This window comes from Nicotiana tomentosiformis, chromosome 5 (genome assembly GCF_000390325.3).
Source record: "Nicotiana tomentosiformis chromosome 5, ASM39032v3, whole genome shotgun sequence".
Taxonomy (NCBI): Eukaryota; Viridiplantae; Streptophyta; class Magnoliopsida; order Solanales; family Solanaceae; genus Nicotiana; species Nicotiana tomentosiformis.
The window spans coordinates 32,991,437-33,005,604 of record NC_090816.1 but is presented as its reverse complement, the minus strand read 5'-3'; the positions used below and the strand labels follow the sequence as shown (position 1 = coordinate 33,005,604).

Below are 14,168 nucleotides of genomic sequence, written 5' to 3'. Positions count from 1 at the left end.
TTTTTTCCTTTGTAGGCTTCGGGAGACGTTGCCATGAGGCCCCCATCTAGTGACGAAGAAGTCCCTGCTCCGAATCAGGCCGAAGAGAAGAAGAGAAAAGAGGCTCCGAGTTCCACGGTCTCGAAAAAGAAAAAACCAGCGAGGAAGTCTCTGAAGCCCAAGGGGGCCTCGGTGTTATGACTTTGGAATTGATCCGCCGATTAAGGGATGAGCCTGAAAAAGGAGAAGAGGAAGTAGCTTGTATGTGGGCTAACGTTTTGATACAAAAATCCTCCGAATTGGCGGAGGTTGGTGAGGGCACTCTGGCGATAATTCCTGAATCAGAAAAAGTTGAGGCCACTCCATCCCGAGCTGAAATGATCGAACGAGAGACCGGGGGCGAGGCTTCTTGGGCAGCGGCATATGTCTCGAGGGATGAGCTCAGGATGGTCGATATTTCTGGATCCCCTCAGATTTTAGATGCTATGATCCGTGAGGCCACAACATATTGGAAAGTCGATCTTACGAGGGTATTCGAGGTGCGCCCAATATCCATGGTTTTTTGGATGGGATTGAGTCTTCTGCCTCGGAGGATATTACCAGGTTCAGTGGATTACCGGTACCAAGGAAAGTATCATGGTAGGGCGCTGTAGGGTCTTCATTGAGCCCAAAACTGGTGAACCGATTCCCGGACCCGAGTGTTAATCCCGATCGTAGGCGGAAGATAGTGCTTTCCGTCCCGGAGGATGCCCGAGTTTGCTCTCCCCCCTGTGGGGATTGCTAGTTACCTTAGATCCTTGTTGACCAAGGATGATTAAGCCGTGATGAATGCGGTAGGAGACACTTGCCTTTTCAATGAGGCCCAACATGCTCTGAATCGGGTAACTTCGAGGGTACCTCTATTGTTTCTTTTATACTTAGAGTTTTAGATAATTCTAACATCTTCTTCCTTATTTGAAGGCTTTGGTGTTGCATCACGAGGATTTCTTCCGAATTCGGGAGGAGTATGAGGCTGAGGTTTGGGATCTCACTGAGAAGAGTGACACCTACAAGCTTCTTAGTGAAAAGCTTCAGGCAGATTTGGTAACGGCTCGGGATGAGCATGCCGAGATGGCTGCGTAGGTATTTCGAGTGCTTCACAATAGTGGAGATGAATTGGATATAACTACTAATGATCCGATTCTGCAGGTACGGCAAAGGCTTGAACAAATCAGATGGCTCCAAACGCATGTGAATGCGATAGAGGCCCAGGCAGAAGATTTCAAAAAGAACATGGACATTCTAGCCTCGAAGAAGGAGATCGTCCAAGCTCAATTGGAGTCAGCCGAGGCCCAGCTCCAAGCTGCAAAAGAGAAGGCCTCGGTGCAGGTCGAGAAGATCAAGGAGCTTCAGTATCGGTTGGATTTGGCCGTTTCTGATAAGACAAGCTTGGCCGATGAACTCGAAGCAGCCAGATATGAGGTGGCCGTAGCCATATCTGCGGTGGCCGTGACCAACAAAAGAGCTGATGCTAAAGTGGCCCAGTTTAGGGTTGATGTCGAAGTCAACTAGGCCAAGGCGAACGGCATGGTTGAACGTGTGTAGTGGAATGCTCGAAGGGAAGCCCTCGAAGGGGTTCAGGCCCAGGGTATCGATATCATGGCTGAGATCGAAAAGGCTAGGGTAGAGAATGCTAGGGCCCGGAAGCTGGCCTTCCCTGAAGATCCCGATAGTTCAAGTGGATCCAAAGACGGAGAAGATCCCGAGGATGGAAGTGCAACCTCCGATGAAGACCAAGCCTCCTAGAAGTTTCTTTTTCTTTTGTATTTTTTTTATTTTTGAGGCCGTTCTTTGGCCGTTTGTAAATTTAGGCCGATTTGGCCTTTGTAAAAAACTATTGTGTATAAATATAAGGCTTTTCTTTCCCTTTCGGCTCTCGTATTTTTTCTTTGCTTTATTTGAATTCACAAAGGTTGAAAATGCCTTAGCATGAAACAATAAGGTTGTGTTCGAGGTTTCGAACAAACCTTGCCTTTATTTCCTTTCTGGGTTAAGGCATATTTGGGGTTCGATGTTACCAAAACTTTTCCTGGAAAACATCTTAAGTTTGAGATTTTGCCGAGGGTAGCCTTTAGAAACGGTTGTGAAAGAATTTTTTTTTTCGAAGGCCTATATTTGTTACGGTTTTCGGACGTCTCCGAGCCGTGTTAAATTGGTTGTAGCCTTTTAGTTTGGGAGCTACCCATTGGGATTATTTTCTTGTTTTATCTAGGTTTGCCCGAGATAATAATTCCCGAGTGAGGTGGTCGTGACTTTTAGAAATCGGGGCATTGCCTATTAGGTCTTTTTCTCCCGAGGCCGGATGACTTGGCAGTTTTGAGTCGGATGGAAGTCCCCGAGTGAGGGAGAGATTGTTCGTATTCCGATTAAGTATTTCCCTTGGACTTGTGTTTATATTCGGAAGTACGAAGCTCTTTGTAAAGAGAGAAGATAAAAAAGAAAGATTTTTAAAGCATAAGATGCTTGTAAGGAACATACTTCTCTTTATTCTCGATCGAAACAGGGTCCGAGCAATCTATATGGGCACGATTTGATTTGACCATTTGTCCCTTATAATAAATCCTAATTATCGAGATCCTCCCTTTATGAAATAGTTTCCTTTCTAGAGTTCATATTCGAAGATAACGCATATCCGAGGATAATGTCGAATGGATCTCCGATGCCGATTCATAATCGGGCTTGATTCTAAGTTAGCACGATTCATCGTTGCTTCAGTAAAAACCTTGCCGAAAAAACCCATTTGGGACAAAATCAGTGTAAGAAAAAAAGAGTGCAACACGTGCTTTCAGAGCTAAAAAAATCCATCGTCGTTTCTTGTCGGCCACCTGCAAGCGTTAATGTGAAAATTGAAAAGGAATGGAAAAAAGGCGTACCTCAGCAGTAGTACCGTTTTAGGTGAGATATGTTCCAATTGCTAGGCAGTTATTCCTCATTCATCGTACCGAGCTTGCAGGACCCTTTCCCAGTGACTTCAAGAATTTGGTATGGTCCTTCCCAATTTGGACTTTATTTCCCTTCATTGGGATTTCGGGTGTTGTGTGTGACTTTTCTCGGCACTAAGTCCCCTACGTTAAAATATCGATGGTTGGATCTTCGATTGTAGTATATCTCGATCTGTTGCTTTTGGGCAGCGAGTTGGATGAGGGCTGCTTCGCGCCTTTCTTCAAACAGTTCTAGGCGTGTATTCATGGCCTCATTATTTGATTCCTTTATTGCATATCGAGACCGGATACTTGGTTCTTTGACTTCGACCGGTACTAGAGCTTCAGTGCCATAAAGTAATGAAAATGGGATAGCCCCGATACTGGATTACGAGGTTATGTAGTATGCCTAGAGAACTTCGGGTAGAATTACCTTCCACTTTCCTTTGGCATCGGTTAGCCTCTTCTTAAGATTTCGGATGATGGTTTTGTTGGTCGATTCGACTTGTTCGTTCCCTCTGGGATGATAAAATGTTGATAGGATTCTTTTGATCTTATGATCTTCTAGAAATTTGGTTGCTTTGCCGCCGATGAACTATTTTCCGTTATCGCACACAATTTTGGACGGCAATCCGAATCGACATATGATGTGATCCCAAATTAAGTCGATGACTTCATTCTCCCTAACTTTATTGAAGGCCTGTGCTTCAACCCATTTAGAAAAATAATCAGTCATAAATAAAATAAATTGAGCTTTACTTGGTGCCCGTGGAAGAGGGCCAACGATGTCCATTCCCCACTTCACAAATGGCCATGGTGACAAGACCGAATGGAGCGGTTCTTGGGGTTGGTGAATCATTGGTGCATGCCTTTGGCATTTATTGCATTTTTGAACAAACTCTTTTGCATATTTTTCCATGTCGATCCAGTAATAACCGACTCTGATCACCTTCTGAACCAATGATTCGGCACCGGAGTGATTCTCGCAAGTGCCCTCGTGAATTTCCCTCAGAACATACTTGGTGTCTCTTGGTCCCAGATATATTGCTAATGGACCATCAAACATTTTTCTGAACATGGTTCCATCTTCGGACAAGGTGAATCGTGCTACCTTTGTGCGCAGGGCCCTCAATTCTTTCGGATCTGATGGAAGATTTTTGGTTTTCAAATATTCTATGTATTTATTTCTCCAATCCCAGGTCAATCTTGTGGAATTTATCTCGGTGTGGCCTTCTTCGACTACTGACCTCATGAGTTACATGCCGGCCCTCGAATCGAGCTCGTTGTCTTCGATCGATGATCCTAAGTTTGCGAGGGAATCAACCTCATTATTCTAATCTCGAGGTACATGTTGCAAAGTCCACTCCTTAAACCGGTGCAGAGTTACTTGTAACTTATCTAGGTATCTTTGCATTTGGTCTTCCTTAACTTCGAAGGTTCCGTTAACCTGATTCACTACGAGGAGGAAGTCACATTTGGCTTCTATTACCTCCGCTCCCAAGCCTTCGGATAGTTCGAGACCTGTAATCATGGCCTCATATTCGGCCTCATTATTAGTCAATTTTACAGTTCTAACAGATTGTCTAACCATGTTGCCTATGGGTGGTTTTAGTACGATTCCGAGCCCTGACCCTTTTGCGTTCGAAGCACCGTACATGAAGAGGGTCCAGATTCCTGAGGACGTACCCAAATTTATCAACAATTCTCTTTCGAGCTCGGGTACTAGGGCCGGCGTGAAGTCAGCTATGAAGTCTGCCAAAATTTGAGACTTAATTGTTGTTCAGGGTCGAAATTCGATATCATACCCGCTGATTTCTATGGCCCATTTGGCCAACCGTCCTGAAAGCTCGGGTTTATGCAAAATATTTTGAAGTGGATAATTTGTTAAAACACATATGGGGTGATATTGAAATTATGGTTTTAGTTTCCTAGATGTGCTTATTAAAGAGAGCGCCAATTTTTCTAGGTGGGATATCTAGTTTCGGACTCACCTAAGATCCGACTGACATAATAAATGGAAAATTACGTAACTCGTTCTTCTCGGATTAGGACTCCACTTACCGCTACCTCCGATACTGTCAAATATAAGTAAAGTTGTTCGTCTTTCCTTGGCTTGTGAAGCAGCAGCCGGTTCGATAAGTACCGTTTAAGCTCTTCCAAGGCCTACTAGCATTTCGAGGTCCATGTGAAATTATTTTTATTTTTTAGCAATGTAAACAATCGATGGCCTTTATCGGAGGACCTCGAGATGATTTGCCCTAGGGCAGCCATGCGCCTGGTTAACCTCTGCACGGCTTTTATGCTTTCTACCATTTTGATGCCATCGATAAATTCGATCTTGTTGGGATTATTCTCGATTCCTCGTTTGGATACCATGAACCCGAGAAATTTGCCTGACCCGACCCCGAATGCACATTTTTTCGGGTTCAACTTCATATTGTATTTCTTCAATATACTCAGAGTTTCCTGCAAGTGCTTTAAATGGTCCTCTACTCGCATGGACTTAACTAGCATGTCATCAATGTAAACTTTCATAGATTTCCCTATTTGTTCTTCGAACATCAGATTTACTATGAGTTGATAAGTGGCACCAGCATTTTTTAATCTAAATGACATTACATTGTAGCAGTAGGTACCATATTTAGTGATGAACGAAGTCTTTTCCTGATCATCTGGGTTCATTTGTATTTTGTTGTACCCGAAATAGTTATTGAGAAAACTTAAGATCTCATGGCCGACCGTGGCATCGATCATGTGATCGATATTAGGCAAAGGAAAAGAATTCTTGGGGCATGCTTTATTTAAATTCTTGTAATCTACACACATTCTAAGTTTGTTTCCCCTTTTAGGGACTACTACCACATTTGCTAACCATTCAGGGTATTTTACCTCACAGATGGACCCCTATTTTAAGAAGCTTGGTTACCTCGTCTTTGACAAATGCATGTTTGACTTCGGACTAGGGTCTTCTTTTTTGCTTCACAAGATGGAACTTCGGGTCCAAGCTTAGTTTATGGGTGGTGATTTCCGGAGGGATCCCTATCATGTCAAGATGGGACCAAGCGAAACACTCCATGTTAGTTTTAAGAAATTGAATAATATTTTTCCTGAGCTCGACATTTAACTCCATGCCTAGGTATACCTTTCGTTCGGGCAGATGTTCGATTAGTATGATTTGCTCCAGCTCTCTGACCGTTGATTTGGTAGCGTTAGAGTCATCGGGGACTATGAAGGATCGAGGGACCCCATAATCATCATCTTCGTCAGTCCCCTTCTTCTCTAGTTAGGTCGAGGCCAGCGTTTGTGATTGCTATTTGGTCTCCTATTTTCCCTTCGAATTTGACCCCTTTATCGAGGAGAGTGTTGATATCGAAAGTACTTCGTCAACGGCAAACATTTATTTTGCAACGGGTTGCTCCTCGTAGACTGTTTGGATTCCCTCTAGTGTTGGGAATTTCAGGAACTGGTGAAGAGTCGAGGGCACTGCTCTCATGTTGTGGATCCATGGTCTCCCGAATAGGGCGCTATACCTTATGTCGCCCTTAGTAGTTTCACATGCGATGTTGAATCCGTTTAGCACTAGGTCTGCTGGCACAACCTGGTCCTGTAGACCGAGTTGTTCTACGACCCTCGATCGAATGATATTGGCCGAACTACCTGGATCAATTAACACACGCTTAACCAGAGTCTTATTCAAGAGTAGAGATATTACCAGTGCATCGTTGTGTGGCTTCCATGATTCCTTCAACGTCTTCATCATTGAAGGATAAGGTTCCTTTTGGTATGTAATCCTGAGCCCGAGATCGCTTCTCCCTTATGATTGATGCGTTAGTGCATTTTAATATTGGCCCTTGGGGAAAATCAATCCCTCCGATAATCATGTGAATAATGTGTTGCGGTTCTTCTTGCTCATTTTGTCTATTGAACTCTCTATTTTTGAAGTGATTCTTGGCCTGATCACTTAAAAACTCCCGAAGGTGCCCTTCATTGAATAATCGGGCTACTTCTTCTCTCAACTGCCAGCAATCTTCCGTTCTGTGTCCATGGGTGCCATGATACTTGCATACTTGATTGGGATTTCTCTGGGCTGGATTGGCCTGCAGAGGTTGAGGCCATTTAGTATCTTTGATGCGTCCGATAGCCTCTCTACTCCTTTGGGGTAGGGGTAAGGTCTGCGTACACACTACCCTCCCCAGACCCCATTAGTGAGATTCTACTTGGTTGTTGTTGTTGTTGTTGTTGTTGTTGTTGATGCGTCCGATAGCCGATACGATGGCGGATGCATCAACATTGAAGTTGTACTCTGACAATCGCAGTGCTTCCTTACGTCCGGTATGTATGTCAAAACCATTCTTGCTCATCAGCCCTCGAGAGCCTTGGCCTCTATCACTTCTCCTTTCACCTCGTACGGAGTTGTGCCCAGTTCCGTTACCCCTATGATCTCTATTATACGACTGGTATCGATCCCTGTTCAACCTTAGTTCTCAATTGACACCCCTTTTTGTAATAGAAGGAGCCCCCAGCTGGTCATCTTCGAATCTAATCTTTGATTGATATCGATTGTGTATATCGGCCCAGGTAACAGCCGGGTACTCAATCAAGTTTTGCTTCATATTTGTGAAGCCACTGAGCTCCGTTCATTTAGTCCTTGGATGAAAGCTTGAACGGCCTAATCATCGGTGACCAGTGGTAGATCCATTCCTTCCATTTAGAAACGAGATACAAACTCTCTGAGCATGAAGAGGCTAAGAATGAACAGAGGCAGTCGAGTAACATTAGAAAGGGGGATCACTTTGGGGCTGCCAATAATCAAGATACCTCTGGTAAAAACCCAAGCAGTCAGGATCACACTGGAACTGCCAATAACAGTGAAACCAAAGAAACTTATCAGGAATCGATGCAAGAAAATGATGACCAAAATGAAAATGGAGATCAAGAGAAAAGACAAGAAGGAAAGAAAGCTCTTACCACGAGAGATTATGTCAATGAATCAACCAGTATTCCTTCAGAGATTAGAAATCTTCGTGGGATCGATGCGGTAGTTGATCTCAATAGAGAACCCAATAAAAAACAAGACAAATATGTTACAAGCCAACAAATTGAAGTGACCTCTCCTAATAGGGTGACAGTTATAATTCCAGAAGACCAGCTCCAAACAGATTCGAAGGAAGGATCCTTTCAGGTCATAGGAGGTAAAGAAAAGGGGAAGAAAAAAGGAAGAAAGAACAAAAACAAAGATACTACACCTCCTAAAGGAGGACACTTATGCTGACTTGAATTTTGTTTCCATGATAAGTGCAATATTTTGGAACATTAGGGGAGCCAATACCAAAAAAGCCTTGCCAAGGCTAAAAAAGTTTATTACCATCTATAAAGTGGAACTTGTTGCCATTCTGGAACCTTTTGCTAGTATCAATCAAATTGAAAGGTGCAGGAGATTTCTTGGCTATCAACATTGTGTCTCTAATACAAATTGTCAGATTTGGATCATGTGGTCAGACAACAACATGACCATTGTATTGAATAATCACGAGCAACAACTTACTATAAAATTGCATTATGGGGCTGCTAACAGTGATCTCTATATCACAACAGTGTATGCTAAATGCACTCCTGAAGAAGGGAGAGATCTGTGGAGTAGCTTAGAGTTAACTAATCTACAGGTGAAGGGTCCATGGTGCATTGGGGGTGATTTCAATGTCATTCTAGACCCATATGAGAAAAAAAGTGGCAGACCTCGTAGAATGAGTAAAAGTCTTGAATTCAGTACTTGCATGGATAACTGTGGAATGATGGACTTGGGTTTTGTTGGGCCAAAATATACATGGTGTAACAATTGGGAACCTAGAAGAAGAATATGGAAGAGGCTGGATAGAGTGTTTATCAATGATCAATGGTCCCTGGTTTTTCAAAATAACACAGTCAATCACTTGGCTAGAATTGGATCTGAGCATAGATATATTCTAATTCAATGCCACGATTCTAACCAACTGGGACCTAAATATTTCAAGATTTTAAATTTCTGGACTAATCAACTATCTTTTTTTTGCAGGTAGTTGAAGAAGTCTGGAAGAATCAAGTTAATGGAAATCCTTTGTGGAGACTTCAACAAATACTTAAAATGCTTAGCATAAGGCTGACTGAATGGTCTAAAAAAGACATTGACAATGTTTTTGATCAAGTTCAATATTGGGAAAACAAAATGAAAGACCTTGAACAGAGTGATCTTATTAACAATAATGACATCTCTAGGACTGAACTGAATAAAGGCCAAGCAGAATACATTAGTGGATGGGGATGCAGGATGACATTCTCAGGCAGAAAGCTAGGGTGAACTGGTTTGAAGAAGATGATGCTAACACTAATTACTTTCATAGCACCATCAGAGATAGAAGGAGAAGGCTTCAAATTCTCAAAATTAAAGATCACGGAGGCCACTGGATTGAGGGAGATTCTAACATTGGCAAAGCAGCAGTCCACCATTTCCAACAGTTCTTTAATATCAATCACCACTTCAATGATCATAATATCATCAATTGTATCCCTCAGTGTATAAATGATGATGACAATGAAAACCTCACTGCCATTCCTGACAATGAAGAGATTAGAGATGTTGTATTCAACATGAGTCCTACTAGTACAGCTGGGTCGGATGGATATAATGGAAAATTCTTCCAAACCTACTGGGATATCATTAAGGCGGATATTACTGATTTTGTTCAAGTTATCTTCAATGGTAGGAGACTTACTAAGTTTTTTCCTCATACTTGCCTAGCTCTTATTCCTAAAGTGGACTCTCCTAGTAGTTTCTCAAATTTGAGACCTATTAGTTTGAGTAACTTTACGGCCAAGATTATCTCCAAAATCATTTCTAGAAGACTGAATCCTATCCTCGGGAAGCTCATATCAGAGAATCAGAGTGGCTTTATTAAAGGTAGATTGATCACTGAAAACATTCTTCTAGCCCAGGAGATTGCTCAAGGTGTGAGCAAGAAGAACAGAGGAGGCAATGTTATTATAAAACTCGACATGGCATAAGCCTATGACATAATGTCCTGGACTTTCCTGATGGCAGTAATGGGGAAATTTGGCTTCTCCGAAAATTGGATTGACCTTATCTGGGGGATTCTACAAGGAATCTGGTACTCTATCATCATCAATAGGGCTAGAACTGGTTTTTTCACATCTACTCAGGGCCTTAAACAAGGAGATCCTTTATCTCCTTCATTGTTTATTATTGGAGCTGAGGTTCTTTCCAGATCTCTCAATGAGCTGAATGACTTTATTAGCTTCACTCCTTTTAGCATGGATCACAGAGTTCCAATAATCAACCATTTGGCTTATGCCGATGATATTATTATTTTTTGTGGACCCAACAACATGACTATCAAGCTTATCAAAAAGGTTATTGACAAGTATGAAAAGGCTTCTATGCAGAAAGTTAACAATGACAAGAGTTTCTTTATTACAGCCCCTCACACTTATGCCACAAGGATCAATAGAATTAGAAATGCTACTGGTTATATGGATAAGTCTTTCCCTTTCTCTTATCTGGGGTGACCTATATACTATAGGAGAAATACTAGCAATCTCTTTGATGGTATGCTCTCCAAAATTATCAAAAAACTCAATGGATGGCAAGCCAATATGTTGTCTTCTATGGGGAGAATAATTTTGATCAAACATGTTCTGCAATCCCTTCCCACATACATTCTGTCTGCTATGAATCCTCCTAAAGGAATTATCAAGCTCGTGGAGAAACACTTTGCAAACTTCTTCTGGGGCACCAATGATGGTAAAAATAAATATCATTGGTCTTCATGGAATAACTTATGTCTCCCTAAAGATGACGGAGGAACTGGTGTCAGAAAAATGGAGGATATCATTGATACACATAGCATTAAAAGGTGGTGGAGATTCAGAACTCAACCTTCCCTCTGGGCCAACTTTCTCAAGAGTAAATATTGCAAAAGAGCTCATCCGGTGAACAAAAGGCTAAATCCAACTGATTCTCATATTTGAAAAAACATGCTCAAAATCAGGAACAAAGCGGAGAGTAACATTAGATGGGAAGTTCAGAAAGGTAATTGTAGCTTTTGGTGGGACAACTGGACTGCCAAAGACGCTTTAGCCAATCTTTTACAAGGAGGTGGGAGGTCTACTAAAGTACAGGTGAAACAGTTCTTGGATAATGGAGAATGGAATATTGACAAACTCAATGAATTTCTCCCTGATCATATTATTGATAGTATTGCTCATATGGAAATTGGGGATCCAAATGAAGATGACTTCCCCGTTTGGATTATTTCTAATGATGGGAACTTTTCTTCTAACTCAGCATGTCATTCTATTAGATTCAAAAAGAAAAAGAACGAGTTTATAAATAAAATTTGGCATAATTCTATCCCCTTCAAAATGTCTTTTATAACCTGGAGAATTTTTAAAAATAGGTTGCCATTTGATGATGTTATTTGCAGATTTGGTACTAATATCATTTTCAGATGTTCTTGTTGTTCTTCTGCGCAGGTAAAAATAGTGCAACATGTCTTAACAGTAGTGATGCTACCAACTTCATATGGAATTCCATTGGGAATGCACTTAGAATCAAACACCAACAGGAACCTGTTATTGCTACCTTCAAGAGATAGTGGGAGACAAGTGCCAACAATAAAGTACATAATCAAATCCTAAATATAGCTCCCACGATCATATGTTAGGAACTTTGGAAATAGAGGAATGCGTGTAGATATGGAAAACAGAAGAAGTTTCAGTTAAACACTATGAGACATCAAATATTTTGGGCCTTAAAAGCAGCTATCTCTAACTTTGTCCCTGGTGACTACACTCATATGAAATGGCCCTTATTATGTGATAAAATTGAGAGACTCAGATGTTACACCCTATATTTTCGTACGTAAAAATGCGTCGTAAGCAAACTAATGTAGGACCAAAAATGAGATAATATTTAAAAGTATATAAAGTAAGTTAATCATGTTACCTCTGAGGTTACAAATATTGAAGATCATGAACAACAAGTACAAAGAGGGTTGGACAGTTCAGAAGCTAAAGCAATTAAATAAAATAATGTTTCGTCGAAAGTCGACAAGTTGAAAATGTTATAACATGTACCTTTGGGGTGATACTAGGGTGATTAACATGATAAGGAGATTATGTTATGATTTATATTAGTCGTATGACATCCGTGTGTTATGTTTTGAAGTCAAGAGAGTTGTGGAACAAAAGTCGATGAAAGTCATCACAAGTTACATTCATAAGTTTTACTGAAACTTTAGGTCAAATGTAACTGCAATTTTCTCCCAATATACTTAGAGTTATGGGGTGTTCCACCCATCAAATTAAAGATCTATGAGTTTATTTTCCAATGCATTAAACCGTTTGTCAATACGACATTGGAGTAGAAAGATATGGGCATTTGTGCGATACTGCGCAAGCTGCTAGGTGACAAGTAGGTGTGTCACCTACTTGCTTAAATGAAAGCCCAAAAATGGGCCATTTCGGGTCGTCCAAAGAGGCCTTTTAAGGGCCTATTTTCTTCATATATTAGACTTAAAATAGAGCATAATAACCAGACATAAGCTCTACAAAGAATCCTCCCAAAAATTTCCCACAAACCCTAATTGATTTTCTCTCCCTTTCAAGTTCTAATTGGAGGTAAAACCTAGAGTTTGAAGAACCAAGATAAGAGCTGAGTTATCCAACAAATAAGGTGAGTTTACTGCTCTCTTTCATCCAATTTTTCTTCTGTAAATTCATGGTAAGTCGTTCTATACTTGTAAGAACTCACGGGACGGTGATCGGAAGCCGTGAGTTCGAGTTATTCACTTGTAGCGGACTGTTTTGTGGACTGTTTTGTGTTGCTGTTGGGCTGCGTGTTTTACTACTATTTTGTGGAGTTTTGGAGGAGGAAGGGGGTTTATAAACACCATATAAATGTAGGGTGGTTGGCTGGTCGTTCGTCATAACATTTTTGGGTCGTTTGACACTACTACGGTGGTCGTTTTGTGTATGAAGAGATTGGGGTGTGTTGGGCTGTTTTGTAGTATTTGATGGTGTATATAGGGCTGGAAAATGATGTATATATGTTGTTATTGTTCTGTTCTTGTATTGTTGGTGTTATCTTGAATTTGGAGGAAGTAAGGATTATAGGGGAGATGCTGCCCGTTTTAATACAAAATAAGTTTGTCGTTCGTTGTGCGATAGTTGTACCTTTCGTAACTTAACGATAGTATTATTATCGTTCTTGTAGATTAAGGTGCAAAGAGGTGAGTTCAACTTGGTGATTGGAAAGATTGTGATAAGGTATGTTAAGGCTAAGCCCTTCCTTCATTTTGGCATGATCTCGTAGCTACATGTGTTAATAATGAGACATAAAGAGAAGTTCGTATTCATGAATTTATTCACATTATTCTAGTCTCATAAGTTACAATATTATTCCTTATCGGGACTTCATATTCAGTTTAGTTTTGTCTTTATTCAGTCAAGAGAGCAGAGGGTCTATATATATATGCAGTATTACACTATTTTCACCACCATCGAGCTATAATCGGTGGGCAGGCCCCTATTGGGCAACCTCTGATCAGATGGTAAGTTATATATACCGATCCTACTATGGCCGAGCGCCTATGAGCGAGCCCAGGATGGCTGAGGTACAGAGCCCAGTATGGCCGAGCGCCTATGAGCGAGCCTACTACGGCCGAGCAGTTACACGTACCGAGCCTTATAGGGCTGGACATTTATTTTACTTACTATATTGAAGGAGTTTAGTCACTATCAGCAGGTAAGTATATCTCCAGACCATCTTTGACTTCCAGTTAATTTCAGTTATCATATAATCAGTTCAATTTTAGATTTTAGTTATTTTATTGCCTTATATACTCGGTACATTATTTCGTACTGACGTCCCTTTTCTGGGGGCGCTGCATTTCATGCGTGCAGGTTCAGACAGATAGACGGGTAGACCTCCTCAGTAGGTGTTTCCCGAGTTCAGCCTGATCGGTAAGCTCCACGTCTTTTGGAGTTGCCAGGTCTAGAGTTTTATGTACATCTTATGTATATCTGTATATATGTTATGGGTAGGTCGGGGCCCTGTTCCGATCACAATATATCTATCAGTAGAGGCTTGTAGACATATCCTGTTGGTTAGTACAATATGTTGGGTTTGTTGGCCTGGTATGTATAATTTGGTGGTTTGTCAGCTGTAGTAGCTAT

General features: G+C 41.2%; 1 protein-coding gene across 1 annotated transcript; it reads left to right on the top strand.

Moving 5' to 3' along the window:
* Positions 1-10,967: 10,967 nt before the first annotated feature.
* LOC138892130 (uncharacterized) lies at positions 10,968-11,587 on the top strand. The gene is made up of 2 exons (XM_070175826.1): positions 10,968-11,280; positions 11,466-11,587. Exons 1-2 carry the CDS (start codon positions 10,968-10,970, stop codon positions 11,585-11,587), a joined length of 435 nt encoding a protein of 144 aa, XP_070031927.1.
* Positions 11,588-14,168: the final 2,581 nt, after the last annotated feature.